Source organism: Calypte anna, chromosome 1 (genome assembly GCF_003957555.1).
Source record: "Calypte anna isolate BGI_N300 chromosome 1, bCalAnn1_v1.p, whole genome shotgun sequence".
Classification (NCBI taxonomy): Eukaryota; Metazoa; Chordata; class Aves; order Apodiformes; family Trochilidae; genus Calypte; species Calypte anna.
The window spans coordinates 189360162-189381582 of record NC_044244.1 but is presented as its reverse complement, the minus strand read 5'-3'; the positions used below and the strand labels follow the sequence as shown (position 1 = coordinate 189381582).

The 21421-nt window shown below is 38.5% G+C and overlaps 1 protein-coding gene across 1 annotated transcript in view; it reads left to right on the top strand.

Annotated features, from left to right (window-relative positions):
• The window catches only part of TYR (tyrosinase), a 48890-nt gene that overhangs the window by 6368 nt on the left and 21101 nt on the right, over positions 1–21421 (top strand). The window contains exons 2-3 of the mRNA XM_008500497.1: positions 4659–4875; positions 13161–13308. Of these exons, the coding sequence (XP_008498719.1) occupies positions 4659–4875; positions 13161–13308 (365 nt within the window). The remainder of the gene's footprint in view (positions 1–4658; positions 4876–13160; positions 13309–21421) is intronic.

The following is a 21421-nucleotide window of genomic DNA, read 5'->3' as shown; positions in this document are numbered from 1 at the left end:
ATAAATGGAGAAAGAGAGAGAAAGGCAATGAATCAGAACAAAATCTCTTTTGATCATATAGTGGGACCAAAGTCTCCGATTTATGAGTCTGGGTTTCCTGTAGCCCAAGCAGAGACATGGGGATGTGTGAAGGAGGTCCAGAAAGTTCCCACATCACACCTTGGGAGAGCCAGGATGAGCAACACAGATGAGCAGGGTATGTGGTTGCTCTGACTGTAGTCTGAAGGGATTCTTTAAGGCTGTACATACCACTACAAAACTACACTGATGTAGTCTCTGGACAGGGGTAGACTCCTGCTCAGTGGACTGAGCAGAGAAAGGGAACAGCTCTAAAGGAAGCAGAAGTGCAGGTTAACCCTTTGAGTGGCTGTGCTTCTGCAGCACTGTGTGAGCAGCTATTTCTATACCATGGAAAATCACCTTTTTACAAGTGCTCAGGTATATATTAACTCTATTGCATATCTCTGAGACAGCAGATCTAATATGTCTAAAGCAAACACAAGGAATTTAAAAATAGTAGACATAAAACTGAAGACTCTTGCAATGCAATTTGTTTTATTTAAGCTCAGGGGTCAGTGCAAGCAGTTAAAAGACAAAATAGTTTCCCATTTGTCAAAAGGTGAGAGACATCAGCAATGCTTCTGCACATTTACAGTCTGTTTTCTAATAAATGATACAAAGAACTTGTGCTAAAGATCTCAGCTGTAGTGCATGGAAGGATTTTTTGCTGGGTGCTACACGGCTCAGAAGCATTGCTGAATATTCTGGACTGCCATCTGCTGGCATTTGCTCTGCTAACTACTTACATAAGCTTTTCCTCGGAGGAAATTCCTAACAATTTCCCCTGAATTGATGGATTTATACATGAATGAGCCCAGGCATTTGGTGCAGCTTGAATATGAAACTTTGTCCAGGGTGAACTGTGATATTTTATCTGAAAGGAGAAAAAAAAATCATGTTGTAAACCAGCATGTTTCTAGTAAAAAGTACTCCTGCTGAATGAAAAGAAGGCCCAAGTGACCCATTTGGTATGTGCTTTATGCAGATTATATCCAAAAAGAACTATTTCACTGACTTTTGTTCTGTTACCACTTGCACATCCCATGGTTGACAAAACAGAAAAATATAGTTCTGGGACTGAAAAAAGTTGCACCTTTCTGGAAATCACCCTGGCTAATTTTATGGTCAGACTTAAATTTTTAATTCAGAACAAATAGCAGAAGAACAGAGATAAACATTTTCATTCCTGCACCTTATGTTGGCATCTCCTGACTATGAGTTACCTGATACCCTGTAGCACCTGGTTTCTGTTTAGGATGAATTTTGTTCAGGATGATTTTTTTAGTCAGACCATTAACAAGGGCTACACTGACACATACAAGGAAAAAAAAATTAAGACTCTCTCCATTTATAGGACTCATAAAAAATTACAGTGGCATTAAATCCCACTGAAATGTGAAAACAGACCTAAGAGTAATTTTTCCTTTGTTTAGATATATTTTGGCCCATCCTTGAAGATTCCTTGTCTGAATAGCAGAATGAACTCAAAGGTAGAATGTGATTCCTCTTTAGGACACAGGAGGCATTTATCCCTGGGGAAGTAGAGAGAAAATTAAAAAATAGGAGATGTCAGGGCAAATAAGGCAGAAGAAGGTAAATACCTAGATAAGGTTCATAGGAAACAGCTGAATAGAAAGTCCACATGCATGTAGTTTTTGAGACAAGCTCTCCACTTGTGTTGAGCTCCACACACTTGCCTTATTATAGAATCACAGAATCACTGAATGATTTGTGTTGGAAGGGACCTCTAAGGTCATCTAGTCCAGCCCCCCTGCGGTATGCAGAGACACTCTCAACTAAAGCAGGTTCCTCAGAGCCTTGTCAAGTCTCACCTTGAATATCTCTAGGGATGAGGCCTCAACTGCCTCCCTGGGCAACTTTTTCCATTTTTCCACTATCCTCACGGTAATGATTTTTTTTCTAAATCTACTCTTCTCTAATTTAAAGCCATTGCCCCTTGTCCTATCATTACAGGCCCTTGCAGTCTCTCTCCAGCCTTCCAGATACTGGAAGGTCACTACTAGGTCTCCCCAGAGCCTTCTAGGGTATGATCTTAGGTCCCAGACACCTATGTCTGTGCATTCTTCCTAATCAAAGTCATAACTAGAGCATCTCTCTCATCCTTCCTCATCCTGCTATTGTCCTTCTAGGGGGAATACACTCACAAACACAAAACCATCATAAAGACAGCACCATAGCTATGCTTTGTGCATATAACTGTAGTTCTCTCCCCATTTCTACCACCTTTCCCTTCTAAGTGAGAATTCTTACAAGAGACTTCTTAGAAGAACAAACAGAGCCAACTTCAGTCCTCCTATAGATGAGATGCACAATCCTGACCCACTCAGTGAGATTCTGTGGGGAACGAACATGAAACTCACTGCTGGACAGCCACCTGCAGCCTTCAAGGGCACCTTAGTACTTATAGCAGATTAAGGCAGACTTCAGCCAACACGTTTTATTCATTATATTCATATTCATTGAAAACTTATAATTTAAAAATTCCAGATTCTTAAGAATTTTAGGTTACACCATCAGCTCTGACACACGTTTTTTGTGAATTTGCAGTTAAATCTCTCAGAAAAGGATTAATCTCATCTCCTTCCACTCATTCAAAACAATTAGTTAAACAGGGAAGCAACTCGCCTTTGCCTCTGTCTTCAGTCACTTCAGAGGCACATCCATGCCTTCAGGGTGTGATTCATCCCATTCTAATGCAGAAGCAGAACATCAAGTTGAACGCTCTTAATTTTGCTTCCCTTGCTAACTGCAGTCCAGAGACAGTTTCTGCATTGATTTTTTTACACATTTTATTTCATTGACTTAGTCAATGGAAAGAGTTAGACACCCCCAGAGGTAAGTTCATTTCTCCTACAAGTCATCTTGCTTAGGAGGGGTGAATTACATTCAGATGTCCCTTTTGCTTAATTGACTGCAGAAGCTGACCTAAAATGTTGCTTCAGTCTGTCAACAAGTGCTGGTGAAATGAATACCCCACTTACTTCCTTCACTAACAGAAAATCTCATGTTCTTGCCATTCAGACATGATTTCTTTCACTCATCTTCTGTTCATTGTTTTTGGTCCATGAAATAGAAGTAGAGCTCCAGGGTGGAAGAAGTCTGGAGGTCTCAGTGTTATGTATTTTGTCCCCTCAGTGCTATGTGTTTTATCCCCCATGATGTCTCATGCAATACTGAGACCTGTTCTTCTTCCACACAAATTTCTCATCAACAAGCCTGACCATGGAGTCCAGATTTCAAAAGGATCTCTGGTGTTTTGGAGTTTTGCCTTTTTGGTGAGTTTTTCAGAAAAGGAAACAATAACAAGAAGTTTTGTTCAGAGCCTCAGCCACATCTGAAAGTGGTACAAAACAACTGCAGGGAGTTTTGAGCCTCTGTTGTTTCTGTCTCTTTTTCACAGACTCATCAACTCTACTACTATACACATTCACCAAACCCTCAAGTCTTATCTTCTGCTTGGCATTGTGTCATTATATTTTTTTCCATCCTGACTCCATGTTAGGCAAATTCCTGCATATAAAGTGGAAATAAGAGTTATTACTTGTATTAACTCCCTGTAGGTTTATTGTACAAGAGTACAAAAAAATCTCTCCTTCTTCTTCCCATCATTCCTCTGACCAAGAAGACTTTGCAGTGAGAGCTGTTGTAAAAGCTTGTGGTCATCAGAAGACCCATGTCCTTGGGTAACAGTTAAGTTATTGTTGCTTTAAAAGATATTGAGCAGCACCTTATGGAAGCTTACAGAGTGTTTTGGCACTTTTATCTCATGTAAAATGTGAAGAAATTTCTCATCCAAAATTAGGTGACTGTCATTTGAAGTTACATTGAACTACCTTGGTCTTCTATCATCTGACAAATAATAAATTGTGATACCATGATAACTGAGTTTTTTCATTATATAAATTATCATGGCATTTAATAACTATTTAATATCTATATGTTTGTTTAAGGTACTTTACAAATGGTCAGTTATGGTATCTCAGCTGGTGATATGTGCTAATTCCCACAACATTCTTGAGAAACAGAGCAGCATCTTTTCCCATTTTGTACATATAACATCATCAAGATGTAGTTAAATTTAATGCCCATTTAATCTGGCAAAGAACAGAAAGATATTTTCACAATAAAAAATGGATTTTTTTCATAGTCAACAATACCCCCTTTTACTGTTCAGGGAGAAAAGTCTGTGATTATGGCTTTGTCCAGTAGTCTGCTAGAGACAAAAAGCCTTCATTTTGAAACTTCTGCAGCAGACTTTACTCTTCATTGGCAGGTAACAATGGATTCAGCTTCAGTGAGTTTTCAAGGGCAGAAATGCCCTAGTCCACATGGGTAGTTTTAGATACATTCTACTATACTATTTCAAAATATGAACTGTAGCAGAACATTATATTCTATGAAAAAACTCAGCTTACATTAAAATCAGAAAAAGAAAATTTCAAAAAGTATGTATATTCTTGAAAGAAACACTACATTGTACATTTTCTTTTCTCCTTAAAAATATACTCACCAAAATACTTTGCTTGCTTTTATTTTTTGACAATTTTAACTCTGCTAATAGAAAGTGTTTTATACAGGTAATCTGTACTCAGTCTGAAGAGTACAACAGGCAACAAACTTTATGCAATGGCACTGGTGAGGGGCCTATACTGCGAAATCCTGGGAACCACGATAGATCAAGGACTCCAAGGCTCCCATCTTCAGCTGAAGTTGAATTTTGCCTGTCACTGACACAGTACGAATCTGGACCCATGGATAAAATGGCCAATTACAGTTTCCGAAACACTTTGGAAGGTAACATATTTTATTCTATTATGCCATTTCCACCTGTAAATTCATTCTCTCTAGGGTTAGTGTCTTTCAACTCTGGACAGTTTGAGAAAAAAAAAAAGCTATGCTTTCTCTTGGAATACCATCAGAAAGAACCACATTAAAGGCATTAAAAGTTCATGTTAAAAGATCAGACCCTAAATCCATCTGTTAAGAGATATCATCTTCTGCTATAGTCAGCACCATGCACAGCAAATAAATGTAACACTATATAAAAGGAGATAATCTAATAATTTATTTGCATATGTTTATGTTCATGGGGGTTTCTGATTTGCCTTGGAATCTATTTTCTTTCAGAGAACAGACTGAACAAGAAAGTTGAAAGTGGATGCTGTCATTTGTCATGTTATGTCCCTATTCTGCTACTATGAACTCCATAGCAGACTTCTCTCTAGAGTCTATTAAAATATACATCAAACTTACCTTTAGTGTCATGTCCAAATGAATTTAATTAATTATTTTGATTTTCTAGCAATCCAACCTGATTTCCAGTAATAAGCAAAGCTAGTAAATATGGGTTCTTTTCTAAAATGAAGTTATTCTTAAGTCATCTGTCCATATGATCTGTTTTGAATCTTGCTAAATTGTTAAGAAAAAAGGATAGCACTTTATATATATGAATAAATATTGCTATAGTATAATATATCAGATTAATCAAATCTTATGAACTTTGGATATCTCAGAGATTTGCGCTTGTCAGGAACCATGCTAGGATCTAGTTGAAGATTTCCCTACTCACTAGGACAAGAAGCCAATGAAAGGTCCCTTCCAACCCAAACCATTTTATGATTCTATTAAGGGCCAAAAAAATGCAATAAATGAGCTGGTGTAAGGATAATAAAGCAAGGCTTTTAATGTGTTCAGTATTACTCCTAATGCAGTGCGAAATGCTATAAAGCTTTCTCCTGGGGAAAAAAAAATAATAAAAAATTCCACACTGGAAACAGTCAAAACAGGGAATTTGCCTCCTGAAGCTATAAGCCAATCAAGAAAATAATTGACTCCAGCTTTGGGAAGAGCTGTGCTCTCTACCTTTGAAAAATGTAACCATATGAAGTATGGGAAAGGAAAAGGTGACATAAATGAACACAGGTTTGCTCACATTTTCCTCCATAAAGTATGTGAACAGATGCACAGGGTGGAATAGGAAGAGCAAAGAGAACAGAAGCAAAAAAAGTAATGGAATAATGAGTGTCTATCATTATGTGGCTAATGTTGTGAAGAAATCAAAGGCAGAGTGGGTGGAAGATATGCAGAGTCACGTACAGGTTTACTGAGAAGCAGAGTCAGAATGGACCACACACTTACAAAGCCTGAATTACAGTATCACGACTGCTCATTGAATAACAACGAGTCACTGATTACTTGCAGAAAAAAGGGAAAACTTTCTTTTTTGTCTATGCTAAGTCTAAACTGACAGCCATACCAGTGTCACAGATCAAGTGTACTCCTTTGATACAAATGGATACATTTTCTTATTGAAAATAATAGTAGCTATTCAATAAAAGAGAAAAATATAGATGTTCAACAGAATTACATGATGATCAGAAAAGTACCTAGAGGTCGCAAAAAGACTGAAAGAAGTTATTTTAGCTCAAATTTCAGAATCAGGGTTTTTTCTGATTAATGTATCAAATGGTCTATTGCTGTCACTTTAATTTCATGGTTAGTGAGCACAGTCATGTCTGGTTTTCATTAATGTCATAGTGTCATCTGCCCATCATGAATGAAGAGGGCCATCTGAATAATGGCAATGTCACTGCATCTGAAAAGATCCCTTCTGGATCAAATTTTCGTATTCTTTTGTTGTCTGTAACAACCCTTCAGAAGCTGAGGAGTGTTCAGTTGTCTCTGAACTCACGTAGTTGCGGCTCCATTTGAAGCCCTCCAAATGCCACATGAGGCATGTAATGGTTGTCACCAATAGGTTCTAATGGCTTTCATGTGATTTAGATTCTTACAATAGCCTGAAGCCAGAAGTCAGAAGCTACACAGTTTAAGTAGCTACAGAAGAAGCGTCCTAGTTTGGTCATAGTGCTGCATGTCTTCTGGATGCATCCAGTTAGATTAATGCAGAACCAGAGGGCGCTTGTTTTGTAAGTCCATCCAAATGTGACCTCCCTGATATGCACAGCAGCCGTCTCAGAGCACCAGTAGGATCCTTCCAATGTGATTCTAAATGGGAGGAAAAGAGGCTAAGCAGCTTCTTTTCCCCTGGCAGTGAAGGTGGACATTTGCAAGTGCTAGGATCCATGTGGTGGCAGCCTGGGAAGCTGTAGGAAGTGAGGAAAAGCTCATTAGGGTAATACTGAGGCAATGAATGTCCCCTCCTTAGATACTCTGCAGATGTGGGTCCAAAAACCCAAAGCAACCTAACATTACATCCTCTCTGTAATAGGGGGAATTCTGTTAACAAAATGACTGTGTTTGGTTGTAGTCCAACTGCCATACCCATTACCAGATTCTATATAATCGTCTAAATTTTATAACCTAACTAAAGATCTATAGTGCTCAAGAACTGATATGGAGAGTAAAGGTCAACAGAGCAATGTTACCTTTTTCCCATAGGAATATTTTATTAGAAACAGAGATCACTGAAGTGAAACTGTGTCCACAGCATTCCATGATAAGGGGTTTTTTGGTGATGAGTCTGAATACAAGACAGATGTGTCTCAGTAGGTGTTTACCTATATTACTATGGAGACAGAGCTTATTTCATCAGAGATAGTGAGAGAGATTTATATATTTATTTCATTTTGTATGGCGATATTTTCTCTTATAACCTGAATTATTTCACCACTCAGCTTTACGCCACAGGACAAAAACCATTTCTGTCTTAATTTACTTAGCTAACAAGACAGGGAACTGAAATGTGAAGCCAGAAATACATGGCTAATATTGAAAAAGATACTGGAAAGTCTTTAAACAAGTTTTACTGCCAAAAAAACTAACCCTGGACCAATATTGTGTTAGTTCTTTTCATACACGTGGCCTGCTTGCTTTTTTGGTTGTCTACAGATGCCAAGATCAAACTGCCAGCTTGCATTTATTGTGCCAGTGCCTACTTCTGTGACAACAATATTGCAAACCTAACAATCTGTAGTTCCTAACAGCTACTTCTTTTTCTAAGCAACAAGTTTTTAAATCCTTCTCTACGTGTCCTCTACACAAGTTTGTGCCAGTAAACCTAATTCTAATCTCTTGTAGATCTAGAGTAAATTCAAAGTAAGCCCAAAGTGACCCCTTGAATGATTCCTCCTGAGAATAAGAGACTAATTAAAAACTTAAAACTTCTTTCTCTTTGTGGCCAAATTTCCCACCTGAAATTGTTTCATTCATTAGAACTTCAAATTCAAATCAGTGACTTCTAAGTTTTGCAAAGAGAGACAAAAGAATATTTTAAAAAATTCTAAAAGTCTACATCACTTTCATTATTCATTAATTAAGTCATGACACATGCTATCAAGTCAAGCCATGTCATAGCATTCCACGCTCTGTCACAATTATGTGTCATTACTGCTCTTCTGTCATGAAATAATGGAATAGAACATCAAACCTTTCTAAACGTAATTTCATTTTAATAGGACGTTTTCCCTTTTTTTCCTGAAATAATGTATTTTCATCTAGCAAACTTTTCTCAGTATTTTCACTGCAATCCATATAGGTAATAAAAAATGGTATCTCAACATTAAGTTTGCCATCAGAAAATTCCTTATTAAAAAAGTTTTAGCCGACAGCCAACATTTTTCATGCAGCTCAAAACTCAATCTCTGGGTAACCTTACATTGCACATTATGAAAGTGCTGTCAAGTTGTAGAGGCTCATCATTAGAGAACTAGAAGTATTATTCAGGCGAGACTATAGTGAGGCTCTACAAGAGTAATTTTATGGAAAAAAAAAAATAGGTGATGCCATGGTCTAAATTAGATAATCACAAACTTTCATTTACTACAGTCTCCTAGGCCAAATTCTGAAAGATCTTGCAGCTACCCCACTATACAGAGAATACAGTAGTAATACTGCTTGAGAAAATATATGACTTAACCCTGAAAAATTTCTTGTGAGATTGCCAGTGGCAGAAAAAGTCCACAAACATAAGGCAAAAGAACATCAGTAACTTCAAAGACTAACAAGGATATGGCATTTAAATGCTTCTTTGTATAATCCTTCTTACTTAAAGTAGATTTATCTATCTGATTTGAACTTCTCTAAAATGTGTCATCCTTACTAAGGCAAAAAGTCATCCCCAGAGAGAGTGGGACTAAGTATATCAGCCAGCTGGACTCAGACATAGAATAATAGAAACACATAGATTAGAAAAGATCCTTAAGATCATCATGTCCAACCATAAACCGTGCATAATGCCAAGTCCACCACTAAACTATGTCCCTAAGCACCACGTCTACATGTCCTCCAAGGGTGGTGACTCAACTACCCACCCTGGGCAGCCTGTTCCAGTGACTGACAATCCTTTGGTGAAGACTTTTTTCCTAACATCAAATATAAACCTCTCCTGGCACAACCTGAGGCCATTTCCTCTTGTACTATCTCACCTAACCTAGTGTCATCTGGAAACCTGATGAGGGTGCAGTAGATCCCCTCTAGTATACTCAATGCCCTCGACACACAAAACAGAATTTGATCCTGGCTGTCCTAAACACTGGCCTGCAAAGTCATACAAAACTAAGATTTATTTTGTGAGAACAGTTTTGCAGTTACTAAATCTACCTTTGATGCTGTTATGAATAACTATAGTGGTGTTGGGAATGTCACAGTTGAACCACAGACTGTAAGCAGTCCACTAAGATGATCACAGGAGATGGGATTGTTGGAATGGCTCTTCTGTTCCTGTAGATTTATATAGTGCTAATGCTCTCTGATTTCTGCATATCCTTTCCTAGGAATAGTTACAGCAATTTAGTCTGCAGCAAATGAGCAACTGAGGAAGACACTACTTGCTTTCAATATACCTAGGACTCAACTGATTGTGCATAGACATCTTTGGTCTCCCTTGTTGTAAAATCCATAGTTAATATCATTAAATTAATTTAATATCATTATTGAAAGACATAAACCCGATGAAACTAGATGCCAAATGAGAGACACCTCTATACCACCCTAAAAATGGTCAGGAAGCATTGATTTTGAATAGCATCATTATCTCCTTCTATAAAAAACTGTGGGCTAAATTCCCATCTTCCACCTTGTTTGGTACCAACACTGGTCTCACTATACCCCTACATGAGCTATTGTATGTCAGTAGCCTGGAAAAAAACTTGACATCCCCCAGTCCAAGGCAGTTTATTGCTAGACTAGCTAGCTATTTAGTCCACTGAGAAACTGAGGTGGTGCAGAAAATATGGCAGGGGAAGGGGGCAAGGCAGGGGGGAAGATGGAGTTCCCCTATCTAGAAGTAGGGACATCATTCAGCTCATCATGCCTGTAGATCTGCAGCCTCACATTTGATGTAGAGGTGATTTTATTGTAGCCAGCTCAGCAAAGTATCCTGTACTCTGAAAAAATTCTCGTGTTTTTACATATCCTTTTTAACTGGCTCTACTCCATTCCATAATATGTCATCCCGAATAGCTGACTGTACTGAAGTCTTTTAAAATTCTGAGAGAAAAGAATAAGACCTAGGCTAATAAAATAAAATGACACTATATTGTGTTTTTATTCCTTATAACTTTACAATTTACATGGAGATTTCATAACAAAAGATAAGATAATAGAATGTTTCATATGCATGGTTAAAATTGATGTCACCTTTGATACTGAATGAATGTACTGAGAGGTGGAGGTTGCTAAAGCTGTCCCAGTTAAAGATATTTTGATTATTAAGTCAAATTGCTCATGTGCAGATATTTAATGTAAAGTTGACCAGAGCCAGAATGTGTATTCTGTCTATTCTTAATGAATTATTAAATCAAGTGTTTGAAATGAATTAAGAAATTTTAAGAAGTATCTAAAATCTGCTATAAAACGTCTCGCCTTCTGTCTAGACTGCATAACATTCATCTTCCCTTAAACACATAGTGCAGCTGCACACAAGCAGAACATTTGCTTCAGAATGATATACAGATAGCTCATTTTCAGTTAATATTCACAGAAATTTCCTGTATCAACTGATCCAAATGATCACAGGCTGTGACCATCAGAAAAGAAGGCCAAAATTTTTGCTGGTGGTTCTGGCCAAAAATGTGCACCATTCATCATAGACATATTCAGCTGTTGCCCTTAACCGGCATCTAGATGACACAGCATTCACCATCAGCCAGACTTGTCTGGGCAAGATTTTGCCTTTGTGAAAAAACTTCATCCTCTTGCTGCTTATGTCACCATGCAGTGACTTCAATAATCCTGGTCCATATCTGATGTACTTAAAGCCTGCAGATAGCTGTAGTATGTGTTCCCCTTTCTCTCCTAAATCCAGACTCACTCAACCTTGAAGTCACGGTTTTCAGCATCAGTTTGCCTTCTCCAACTGACTTGATTATGCTTTCTACTCTGACTTCCCTTGATTTTCTCAAAATCTTTATCATACTATTGCAGTAAGAAAGATGGATGGTTATTGTGAAGTAACAGCTCGTAAGTGCCACAGCTACAATTTGATCTTTACTACAATTATCAGAATTTTTATGCCAGATGCTTTTCACTTGTTTGAAGAGGTTAACAAGCAAGGCAAAGCCTGATGAGAGAACTTAGTGTGATGAAGTAATACAATTATTTTAGACGAGATTAGAGTCCAAGTGGAGTCCAAAATTCAGGCTTCCATGTTTACATAATGTGATTTTACTCATAAGGCATCTCTGCCAATGTCTTAATTTAATAATCCGTGTGACTCAAAGAGGAGCAAAATCAAAGAGAAAACAGTTGATGCTGAGGACCTGACTCTCATGTTATCTGTGGGTTTGGACAGAGAAGTGGTTTTTCACACTAGCTGTAGTTCAGTCCCATGAACTAAACAACCAGTGATGATTGGCACACTTTAGATTTTCTCCAATGGGAATCCAGCCTGAAAAGTCAGAAATTGTGTTATGCTGTGAGTTACACCATAAAGCAGGACTGTAGGAAGATTAATTTCAAAATATATTTCTGATCCTCATTCAAATGCTACTTCTTGGTCAAAATAAGTAAATAAAATCAAGAGTGCATGAGGCATTCCCCAAAGAAAAGAACTAAGATCAGTTTTTTCCCCACCTTGTAGGCCTGATAAACTGCAATGGTATTGGGAAAAAGTAGGCTCGATACCAGAAGCCCGCTGTTCACAGTCTTTTTATTTGACTTTTAAGTTGTAACAATGTCTTATTATGTTTCCTTGTGAGACATCTCCAGGAACCAAATCAAAAAGATAGCATAAGAGCTTTTGCAGCATGGATGAAATAGTAGAATTAGCATCAGGTTAAGAATTAGACTGGGATGACAACATATGTTTCTCCTTTTACTCTCCTGGAAAATCCCAGAGAAGGATCAGACGTCTGAGGTGACTTTTCCTAGGAATTCTTACAAGCAGGGAGGAAACTTGTCTGTCAGGATGCTGACAAATGCTAGCAACATCGAAGCTGAGTTGTGCATGGGCTGCCAAAATAAAAAACTAAGAGATATTAAGTTCCCAGTATTTCCTATCTGGGGCTTGGTCTGTGTGACCACTTCTCAAGACCATATTTTAAGTGCCCTCCAAAATAAAAGTAATCCACAGACTTCCGTCTTACAAGCCTGACTGTGAAAAAATCCTATCATCAAAGATCATAGCTTGCATTGTGTGGGCTCCTGTCAATAAATGAATGTGTTCTACAGAGACAAACAAAATTAAAAGGCTTATTAAATGATGAGATATAATAACCAGTTTTATCTTTGGAACCGGTAAGTATGGAGATCACAAATTAAAATAAAGTTAATAGATTTCCTCAATATGAATAAATGTACACACACACAAACATCTGAGGGAGTATGTTGCTTTTTCACAGCCACACAGAGTGGTCATAGAAATTCTAAAATATAAAGAAATTAAGCAGTACATTTGCTGACATGCTGCATTAGCTACATGGCAGGAGTTTTAATTTAGCTTACTCTAATTTCATCTTTCCAATGTCGGAATATATTAGCACTCCTTTACATGTTTTCCTAAGCTCTTGTCTAAAAAGCTGAACATAAATGAAGTGAAAGTAGGTACTTTGATCTTCTCTCTTAGTGGAAAAAGAATTACATGCTTTGTCATATCAGCATTTGATTTCCTCTTGAAATTACAGGCTTTGCTGATCCACAGACTGCAATATCAAACATATCTCAAAGCGGTTTGCATAACGCACTTCATATCTACATGAATGGCTCCATGTCCAAAGTAGAAGGCTCTGCAAATGATCCTATCTTTGTACTACACCATACATTTGTTGACAGGTGAGTTTAATTCTTCTCAGTAAAGATAATTGAACTATGTAACTGTTATTATTTGTGTGATTTACAGTGTGCTTTTCACTGAAAATATTTTACATATCTTTCCACACACAACATTTCCAGACATGTACAACTGAGCTCTGCTATTCTTTGAGAGCAAGTCTCTTCTCTAACCTGTCTTCATGTTCACTGGATTAAACATAATTTGAGAAGTTGATGTATGCATTCATCTTTTATTACCAAAGTAAAAATAGTTCTTCAATGATGTCATAGTGATGAATATATATGGATGTGTATGTCAGGAAATTTGGACCAAAAGTATGTGACTCATTTTAACAAGACTGTAATCAGTTGGAGTAATTCCTTTACATTCTAAATGTCAGTGCTGCTTAATTTCTATTCCATAAGGAAAACCCGAGCATGTTATTCATAAATAAAGAAGAAAATATCTGTATTTCAGTGTGACAAACAAAATTGTGGCTGTCTCTTCATGAAAGAGAAAAGTACAGCTGTGAAGAAGGAAAGGCAAGTAAGCAGAAAGATATCATGTTTATTAATAAGAAAGGGTAGAAGAGCACAATTTTGCAAGAAAAGAGTGAAATTGCTATGTTAAAGACATCATTCCAATATTTAATGGTGATCTTAAAATTTTCTGTGTCACTACAGTATATATGAATGGCTACAATAAATTTACTGTGGACTGTATTACACAACACTATGATGACTAAAGAGCTATAAAAAAGAAAGTTAACTAAGGAAAGGACTGCAAAAGCTACATGAAGAACACCTGTTCTGGAGCAGTTTACATTTTCTTACTAATTTTCCTCTACTTTTCCACCATGTTCTGACCATCCCTTGGCGACTGCAATGCTTAGAACAAAAGAACCATTACCCTGAACAGACTTTTGTGACTCCTTTGTAAATTTGTATGCTCAGAAACCTATTGACTGACACTCTGTCTGCACATAGCAAGGCACTTATGCAGATGAAAAACAAAATGGTTTCTTTATTTGGGTCTCTGAAGCATGCAGCACAGGGGGATGCAGATTACATCTAGCTGGCATCATCTTGATGTGAATTTCTGTAGTTTCAGGTAGTTCATACAAAAAACTCTTGCATAAAACTGTATCATATCTTATTAAAATCTAGTCAGTGTGAAAGACAAATTTGACGTTTGACTTTTTCTCTGTAATTCATATATTTAATGGGCCTAATGGCTTTATTCTTCATAGTTTACCCATCCAGAAATAGGACATGAAATCTAAGCAGGTCACCCAGGCACCAACAGAACAGTTCTTTCAAAAGACCTACCTGTCTTCTGCTTCTAATATCATTATAATTATCCTTCTGGAGAAGTCAATTATGAAATTATTCTCTGTGAAAAACTCTTTTTTTCGCAGCATTTTAACAGTTAAATACTGTAGCTTCACTTTGATTTAACCTATCCCACCCCCTGACTGCTTGACAGGATGGATGCACAAGGGTTTCACATGTGGTTACAAATTTCAGGTTTGTCACCTGGAAATTAAGTTTACAACATCTAGACTATTAAAAAAATGATCAATTGAATATTCAGAGAAAAAGAACACAGGAGATAAAGCATTATGCTCTGCAGTATCAAAAGAATTGGTTTATTTAGACATTTGCACTTGTATAAGACCTACACATCTCTTGGCTCCTACTCAGTAAAGGTCTCAAGTAGCATCTTGGTAGTAGCATTCTGACCCCTCCTGCACAGGAATTTCATTCACAGTCATTATAAGCCACTGGAAATACTTTCCATAACTGCATTTGCTATCTGGTTTAGAAGGCAAAACTATTTGCACAAGGTGATGTCATTAAATCCTTGTAGTGTTGTGGCAATAGATCACTGAATAGGCACTATGGGGGCAATAGAGATAATCCATGGTGTAGCCTCATCCCATCTGTGGCAGAGGGAATGGCACCAGTGCCCTGCAGCTCCTGTGTGTATATGGGCTTTAGTACACACGGATGTAAAAATTGATAACAATGCTGCCTCTTGTATAAGTGACAGAAATGCATTAGCATGATTAGGGTTACTTAGCAGCCTTATCCATGACAGATTAATCATGCTTTTAGTTATAATTAATAAGTAAGTGACTGATAGGTACGTATAGTACATTTTTTAAAAATGTCTCCTGCATAGACTTTAAATCTGAAGGGCTGCAAAGAAATTCTTTTCCAAGAGCCAAGCAAGAATACAAAGAATAAAGCAAACAGTCTCCACAGCTGCAAAAGTATATTTTTGGTTGACATCAAATTTTCTAATTTGGACACTACACTTTTGAGCTGATTGCTATCATTATATTGGGCCAATGGTCTTTTAACTAACTTTTTAATTAAATCTTCAGCAGAGGAAAGCAACTTTTCCAGGCTTTGATGAGGACATGGAGAGTTGTGAGATGTGGTCTTACTGTCAAGGGATGTAAAAAGAGTGGACACCAGCAACCATGGGTCTGCTGGGTCTTGCAAAGGCAGGAAATACCTCTGTGACAAGAATTTGAATGCTCCAGCACTTTGAGTACCCACGTAGGACCCAGAAAGAGGATTCCTCATTCCACTGCAAATTCCTTGGAGAAAACTGTGTAGTTCACTCTCTCAAATTCACATCTCCTGGAGATTTTTTTCCTTCCCATTGACTTTAGCTAAGGATGTCTAATGACTTTCAGGGAGCTGCTGATCTGCATTTCAGCTAACCCATCTGTAAAGTGGGTGATATTAGATGCCTACGCAACAGGGACACTGTCAGGGTAAATGCATTAACAACTGTGAAATGCTCAGTTACAACCATAATAGGAGTGATAGAAGTAAGGCAATAGATCATTGGAAGTGATTTTACATAGAAACATATGGTACAGAGGAGGATAAACAAATGTATACGGAGTCTGCTGGCAGGTGTGAGCCAAATGTTATGAGCTGCTTTCCAAACTGAGCAACAGTCAGCCTCCCATCTGCTACCCTCTGGCCTTTCCTACCCAGGCCTGGTACACAAAATGTGGAAAGGATGGACAGAGCAGAGGTGTAGCTGAGATCTCTCAGGTGAGATGCAAGGGGTTTGCTTACATACACTGGGTTTTTTTAGGTCATTCCCTCTCTTCAGTGCAGCAGTATGAAGGTACCAGGCAACAGCTTCCTTAGCAATGATAAATCAGGCTCCTTGCCTTCTTGTTCGCTACCTAGAAGACCTAGGGATCAAACCTGAGTGCCTAGTAAAAGCAGGTGACCACTCTGAGAATTATTAATTTTTGATAGAATAAGCTTAAAAAAAAAAAAAAAAAAAAAAAAAAAGCAAAAAGAAGCAGCAAAATATACATTCAGCAAAAATGAGAGCTTTTTTAGCTCTCTGAAGCATTTCTCTTAATTGCAAATCTCTTTGCTATTCAGATATGCTCTACAGTCAGCGCAAAGGAATAAAAAGGGAGGAGTCAACCCACTCAAGCTGGAAGGAGCAGCTGCACAAGCAGTGAAAGCAAGGGCCCACAGTCCCACTTGAGCTCATTTGGGTGTTTTCTTTACTCTGCAAAAGAACTCTTTCTTCTGTGCTGACTCTTTCAGACCCTCCATCCCTATAGCTAAATAGTATCTTCATCTGTTTTCCCTGTACTTCTGTCCTTTATTTCTTCCAGTTTTCTTCTCATTTGTTCTGCAGCTCTGTACCCACAACCCAGTCCAACAGTTTCTCTCAAATTGGAAGAAAAAACTAATTTGTAATGTTAATAAGTTGCTATTAAACATCACCATACTACTTTGTGTCTGTACAGCAACTAATGCAACAGGGCCCCAGTTCTCATCTCTTTTCAAAAATCTGCAGTAATGGGCTGTGTTTATTACAATAATTTGTTCCACTTTCAAAGGCCCTGATTTTAGAATAAGCAATTTAGAACTGATTTTGTAGAGAAACACAACAGTGTCTTAAGAGTCTCTTGCATCTGTTAAGTCTAGTTTTCTAAGGGTATTTATACAACTAGACTTAGATTGTCAGTTATAGTGGTGCTACAACTAGAGCATCCTTTTCTCCAGTTTTCATGGGTAACTGCACTGTTCAGAATACTGCTGCAACAATCACTACATCAACCCAGTGTTCTGCCTGAGTGTTCCTCTCTGTTCATATTCTTCTACCATTTCTTTGCACTCTTTTACATTAGATAAACAACTGGTTTCTGTTTTCAAAGCCTTTCAATGCCCAAACCACAATCATTCCTTATTCCTTGTTAAGGAACTCACTCAACCTTCCAGTTAGTTCATTGTATCAACCTCTATCATAACTGGTTTGGCAATCTGACAACTACATACTCCTCCTGGCTGAGCACTGTTAGAATCAAGAATTGCTCAGACTGGAAAAGACCTTCAATATCGTCAAGTCCAGCCTCATCTTACTCATGTGTTCACCCTACACATCCATGGATTCTGTCACTGTACTTCCATTCGACATGAAACTTGCAGTTTCAAGACCTAAGCTTCAAGACCTAAGTAAGTTTCAAGACCTAAGTAAGCCAAAACATGTGCTTAGTGGGTGGACTGTTGCAGTTCCACTGCATGGCTGCCTGATCCTCCTCCCATCTCTTCGTGTCCATCTCTTGTCCTCTCTTGCATGTGTATATTAGAAACATTGAAGGACTGTTTAATTTTTCTGGGCTGTGCAGCACCTGGAGTGTTCTTAGCCTCCAACTATGGCTCTCAGGTGTCAAAGCAACATGAGCAACAGGAGGCAGCAATTGCTTCATTTACAATCCCATGAAGTAGCAATAAGAAGAGAAATCTGGACATCTCTATTCTGATCTTGTTTTTCAGTTACTCTTTTGCTTGCTATCACATCTGACTAAATTCTTGCATCAAAAGGACAAAAGCTTCAGAGGCAGGGGTGTGTGTGTGTTTTTCTGTGTGCACACAAGTCAAGCATAAGGTCACAGAGGGAATGGAGACACTCTCATTTACAGCCTCTTATATACACACACATTTCTAGGCAGATGCAGGAGAAATTCGCCTACGCATCAGCTTCAGAGCCCAAAGAATATGAGACTGATTCTGCCTGATCAAGGCAAATGTCTCTGTGCTGTTCAGCAACATTGTCTGCCACAGACTTCTCTGCAGGATACTAAAATAACCCCTTCTGCCTCAGTGGCAGGCTGGAGCTTGAGCTGTAGGAAAAGCCAGACTGGTTTATCTGAGGGTATAACAGTAAAAAGTTCCTTATGACATTGCTTATGAATAAAGTGATAAATTGAGGAATCTGTTGAAAAATATATTAGAACCAAAACCTACACATCCTGATTTGCATGCCAGCATCTCCCCATTTCCTAAACTAACTTTATGGATGATATCAGTCCTTCGGTGTTCAAAACATTCAGCATTTAAAAAAAAAAATAATGTCATGATGGAAGTGATGTTGTTGGAAAATAACTAGAGGAAATTTGATTTTCACCCGTAGGAGATCTCAAAATAAAAGCATCTTCTTTTACTCTGTTTTTTAAACAGAACATTTTCATTTTCTCTTAAATGTCATTGCAGGTTTTTAAAACAAAAAAAAAGTCATGAGAAAAACTAAGTTATTCTCTTGTTTTGAAATGTTGACAAGAAACCAGAACTTTTTTTAGCAGTTAAAAACTATTTGCTTCAAGAATTTGGAACATTTGGAGTGAAAGCATTCAAAAACAATCATTAGAGATTCTTGTAAGGCAACACTAGGTTTCCAGGCTTGTTTAATACATGAAATACAATTTCTTCCTTACCCTGAATAGTCTCCAGTGGAACATGACACAGGCAAAGCATAAGGCCATGAACATATCACCTCTGTTTGGTTTATGGAAACACAGACACCAAAATCAGTGATTTTAGCACAGCTGAGATAGAGATTGCAATACCCTAGAAATCAGCTAATAATAATGTTTTGTAAAAATGGAGAAGTTACTGCATAAACACTTAGCATATGATTAATTTCCTTCCTTGATAGGGACTCATATTCTATCTGAGGTATCTTTACAAAAATTGGTGACAGCCTAAAAGTCATTTTTTTGGAGCTCAATGAACTGTGAACTGTCACAAGAAATCTGTTAGACAAAGGCAAGTCAAGAAGCTGCCATTAGCAATATGCCTCCTCCCATAGCAACAGTAAATCCACCATACTTTTGCATCTTTTCAGCCTAGGATGTTACTATCTGTGCCTGGCACTGTTTCCGCCCAAGTGCCAGCGTAAATGCAGCAGATGAGGTCAAGTCATCTTGATAATTATCCCTAGCATAAAGTTTAAATATAGTTAAAAGTCCCTCCACTCAGTGAAACCATGAACATGACTGGGCTACTGCTATGCCCATGAGTAAGCAAGTACAGCTTTTATGAGAAAAGACCTATGATTTGTTCCTGATCTAGGAGCATTTTGCACCACTTCCAAAACAGAGCAGAGATGAAGTTAGGTAGGACAGGTTGCTCAGAGCCCCATCCAGCCTGGCCTTAAAAACTTCCAGGGATGAGGCTTCCACCACCTTTCTGGGCAACCTGTTCCAGCATCTCACCACCCTCATGATGAAGAAGTTCTTTATAATTTTCAATCTAAATCTACCCTCCTCTACTTTGAATCCGTTCCCCCTAGTCCTGTCACCACCTGACATTCTAAAAAGTTCCTCACCAGCTTTCTCGTAGGCCCCTTCAGATACTGGAAGGATACAATAAAGTCTCCTCAGAGCCTTCTCCTCTCCAGACTGAATAACCCAAACTCTCTCAGTCTGTCATCACAGGAGAGGTGCTCCAGCCCTCTGATCATCCTTGTGGCCCTTCTCTGGACATGCTCAAGCACATCCATGTCTTACTGTAATAGGGCCTCCATAACTGGACACAGTACTCCAGGTGGGGTCTCACAAGAGCAGAGTAGAGGGGTAGAATTACCTCCCTTGACTTGCTGGCCACACTTCTCTTGATGCAGCCAAGGATCCAGTTAGTTTTCTGGGCTGCAAGTGTACACTGATGGCTCATGGTGAACTTCTAATCCACCAGCACCCCCAAGTCATTTTCCTCAGGGCTGCTCTCAAACCAGTCACTGCCCAGCCTATATCAGTGCTTGGAATTGCCTTGACCCAGATGCAGGACCTTGCACTTGGCTTTGTTGAACTTCATGACACTGGCATGGGCCCACCTCTTCAGCCTGTCAAGGTCCCTCTGGATGGCGTCCCTTCCCTCCAGTGTGTCACCACACCACATATCTTGGTGACATCAGCAAACTTACTGAGGGTGTATTCAGTGCCACATGTTACTGACAAAGATTTTAAACTAGACCATTCCCAATACTGATCCTTGAGGGATTCCACTTATCACTGGTCTCCACTTGGACATGGAACTGTTGACCACCACTCCTGAGTGAGGCGTTCAAGCCAGTTCTTCATCCATTGAGTGGTCCATCCATCAAACCCATATTTTAGCAGCTTGGAGACCAGGATGTTGTGTGAGACTGTGTTGAAGGCTTTCCTCAGGTCCAGGTAAATGAGATCTGTTGCTCTTCCCTTGTGTCCTGATATTGTGACCTTTTCATAAAAGTCCACAAGGTCTGTCAGGTGTGATTTGCCCTTGGAGAAGCTATGCTGATAATATTCAATTACCTCTTCATTATTCTTCTGCTTCAGTAGTGCCTCCAGGAGGATCTATTCTGTGATCTTACTGGACACCGAGGTAACACTGTCTGGCTTATAGTTCCCCTGGATACTCCTTCTTTCCCTTTTTTAAAATGGGGGTCATGGTTCCCCTTTCCAACTCAGTAGAGACTTCACTGAACTGCCATGACTTTTGGAATAGACAGCAGTTTAGAAACCACATTTTGATGAGTCCATCAAAAATGCTTTTTGCTTTTGCACAATACCTAGCACAGAGGGTTCTTTTAAACTCAAGTTCAGAAATTACTGTAATACAAACATCCACAAGACATGCAATGCTCAAAGTGTATGATCCTACTCATGTATGTAATAGGACTGAGGCTGGGAAAGTTATCTCTCCATCTCCAAGGACCTCAATGGAACTAACTATATTTTTGCTCTGTATCCTGTGTGGCAATTGCCTGTCAGACCTCTTTTCCCTACCTTGAGACAGCCCCTGCCAGGAGCAGAACCCTGAT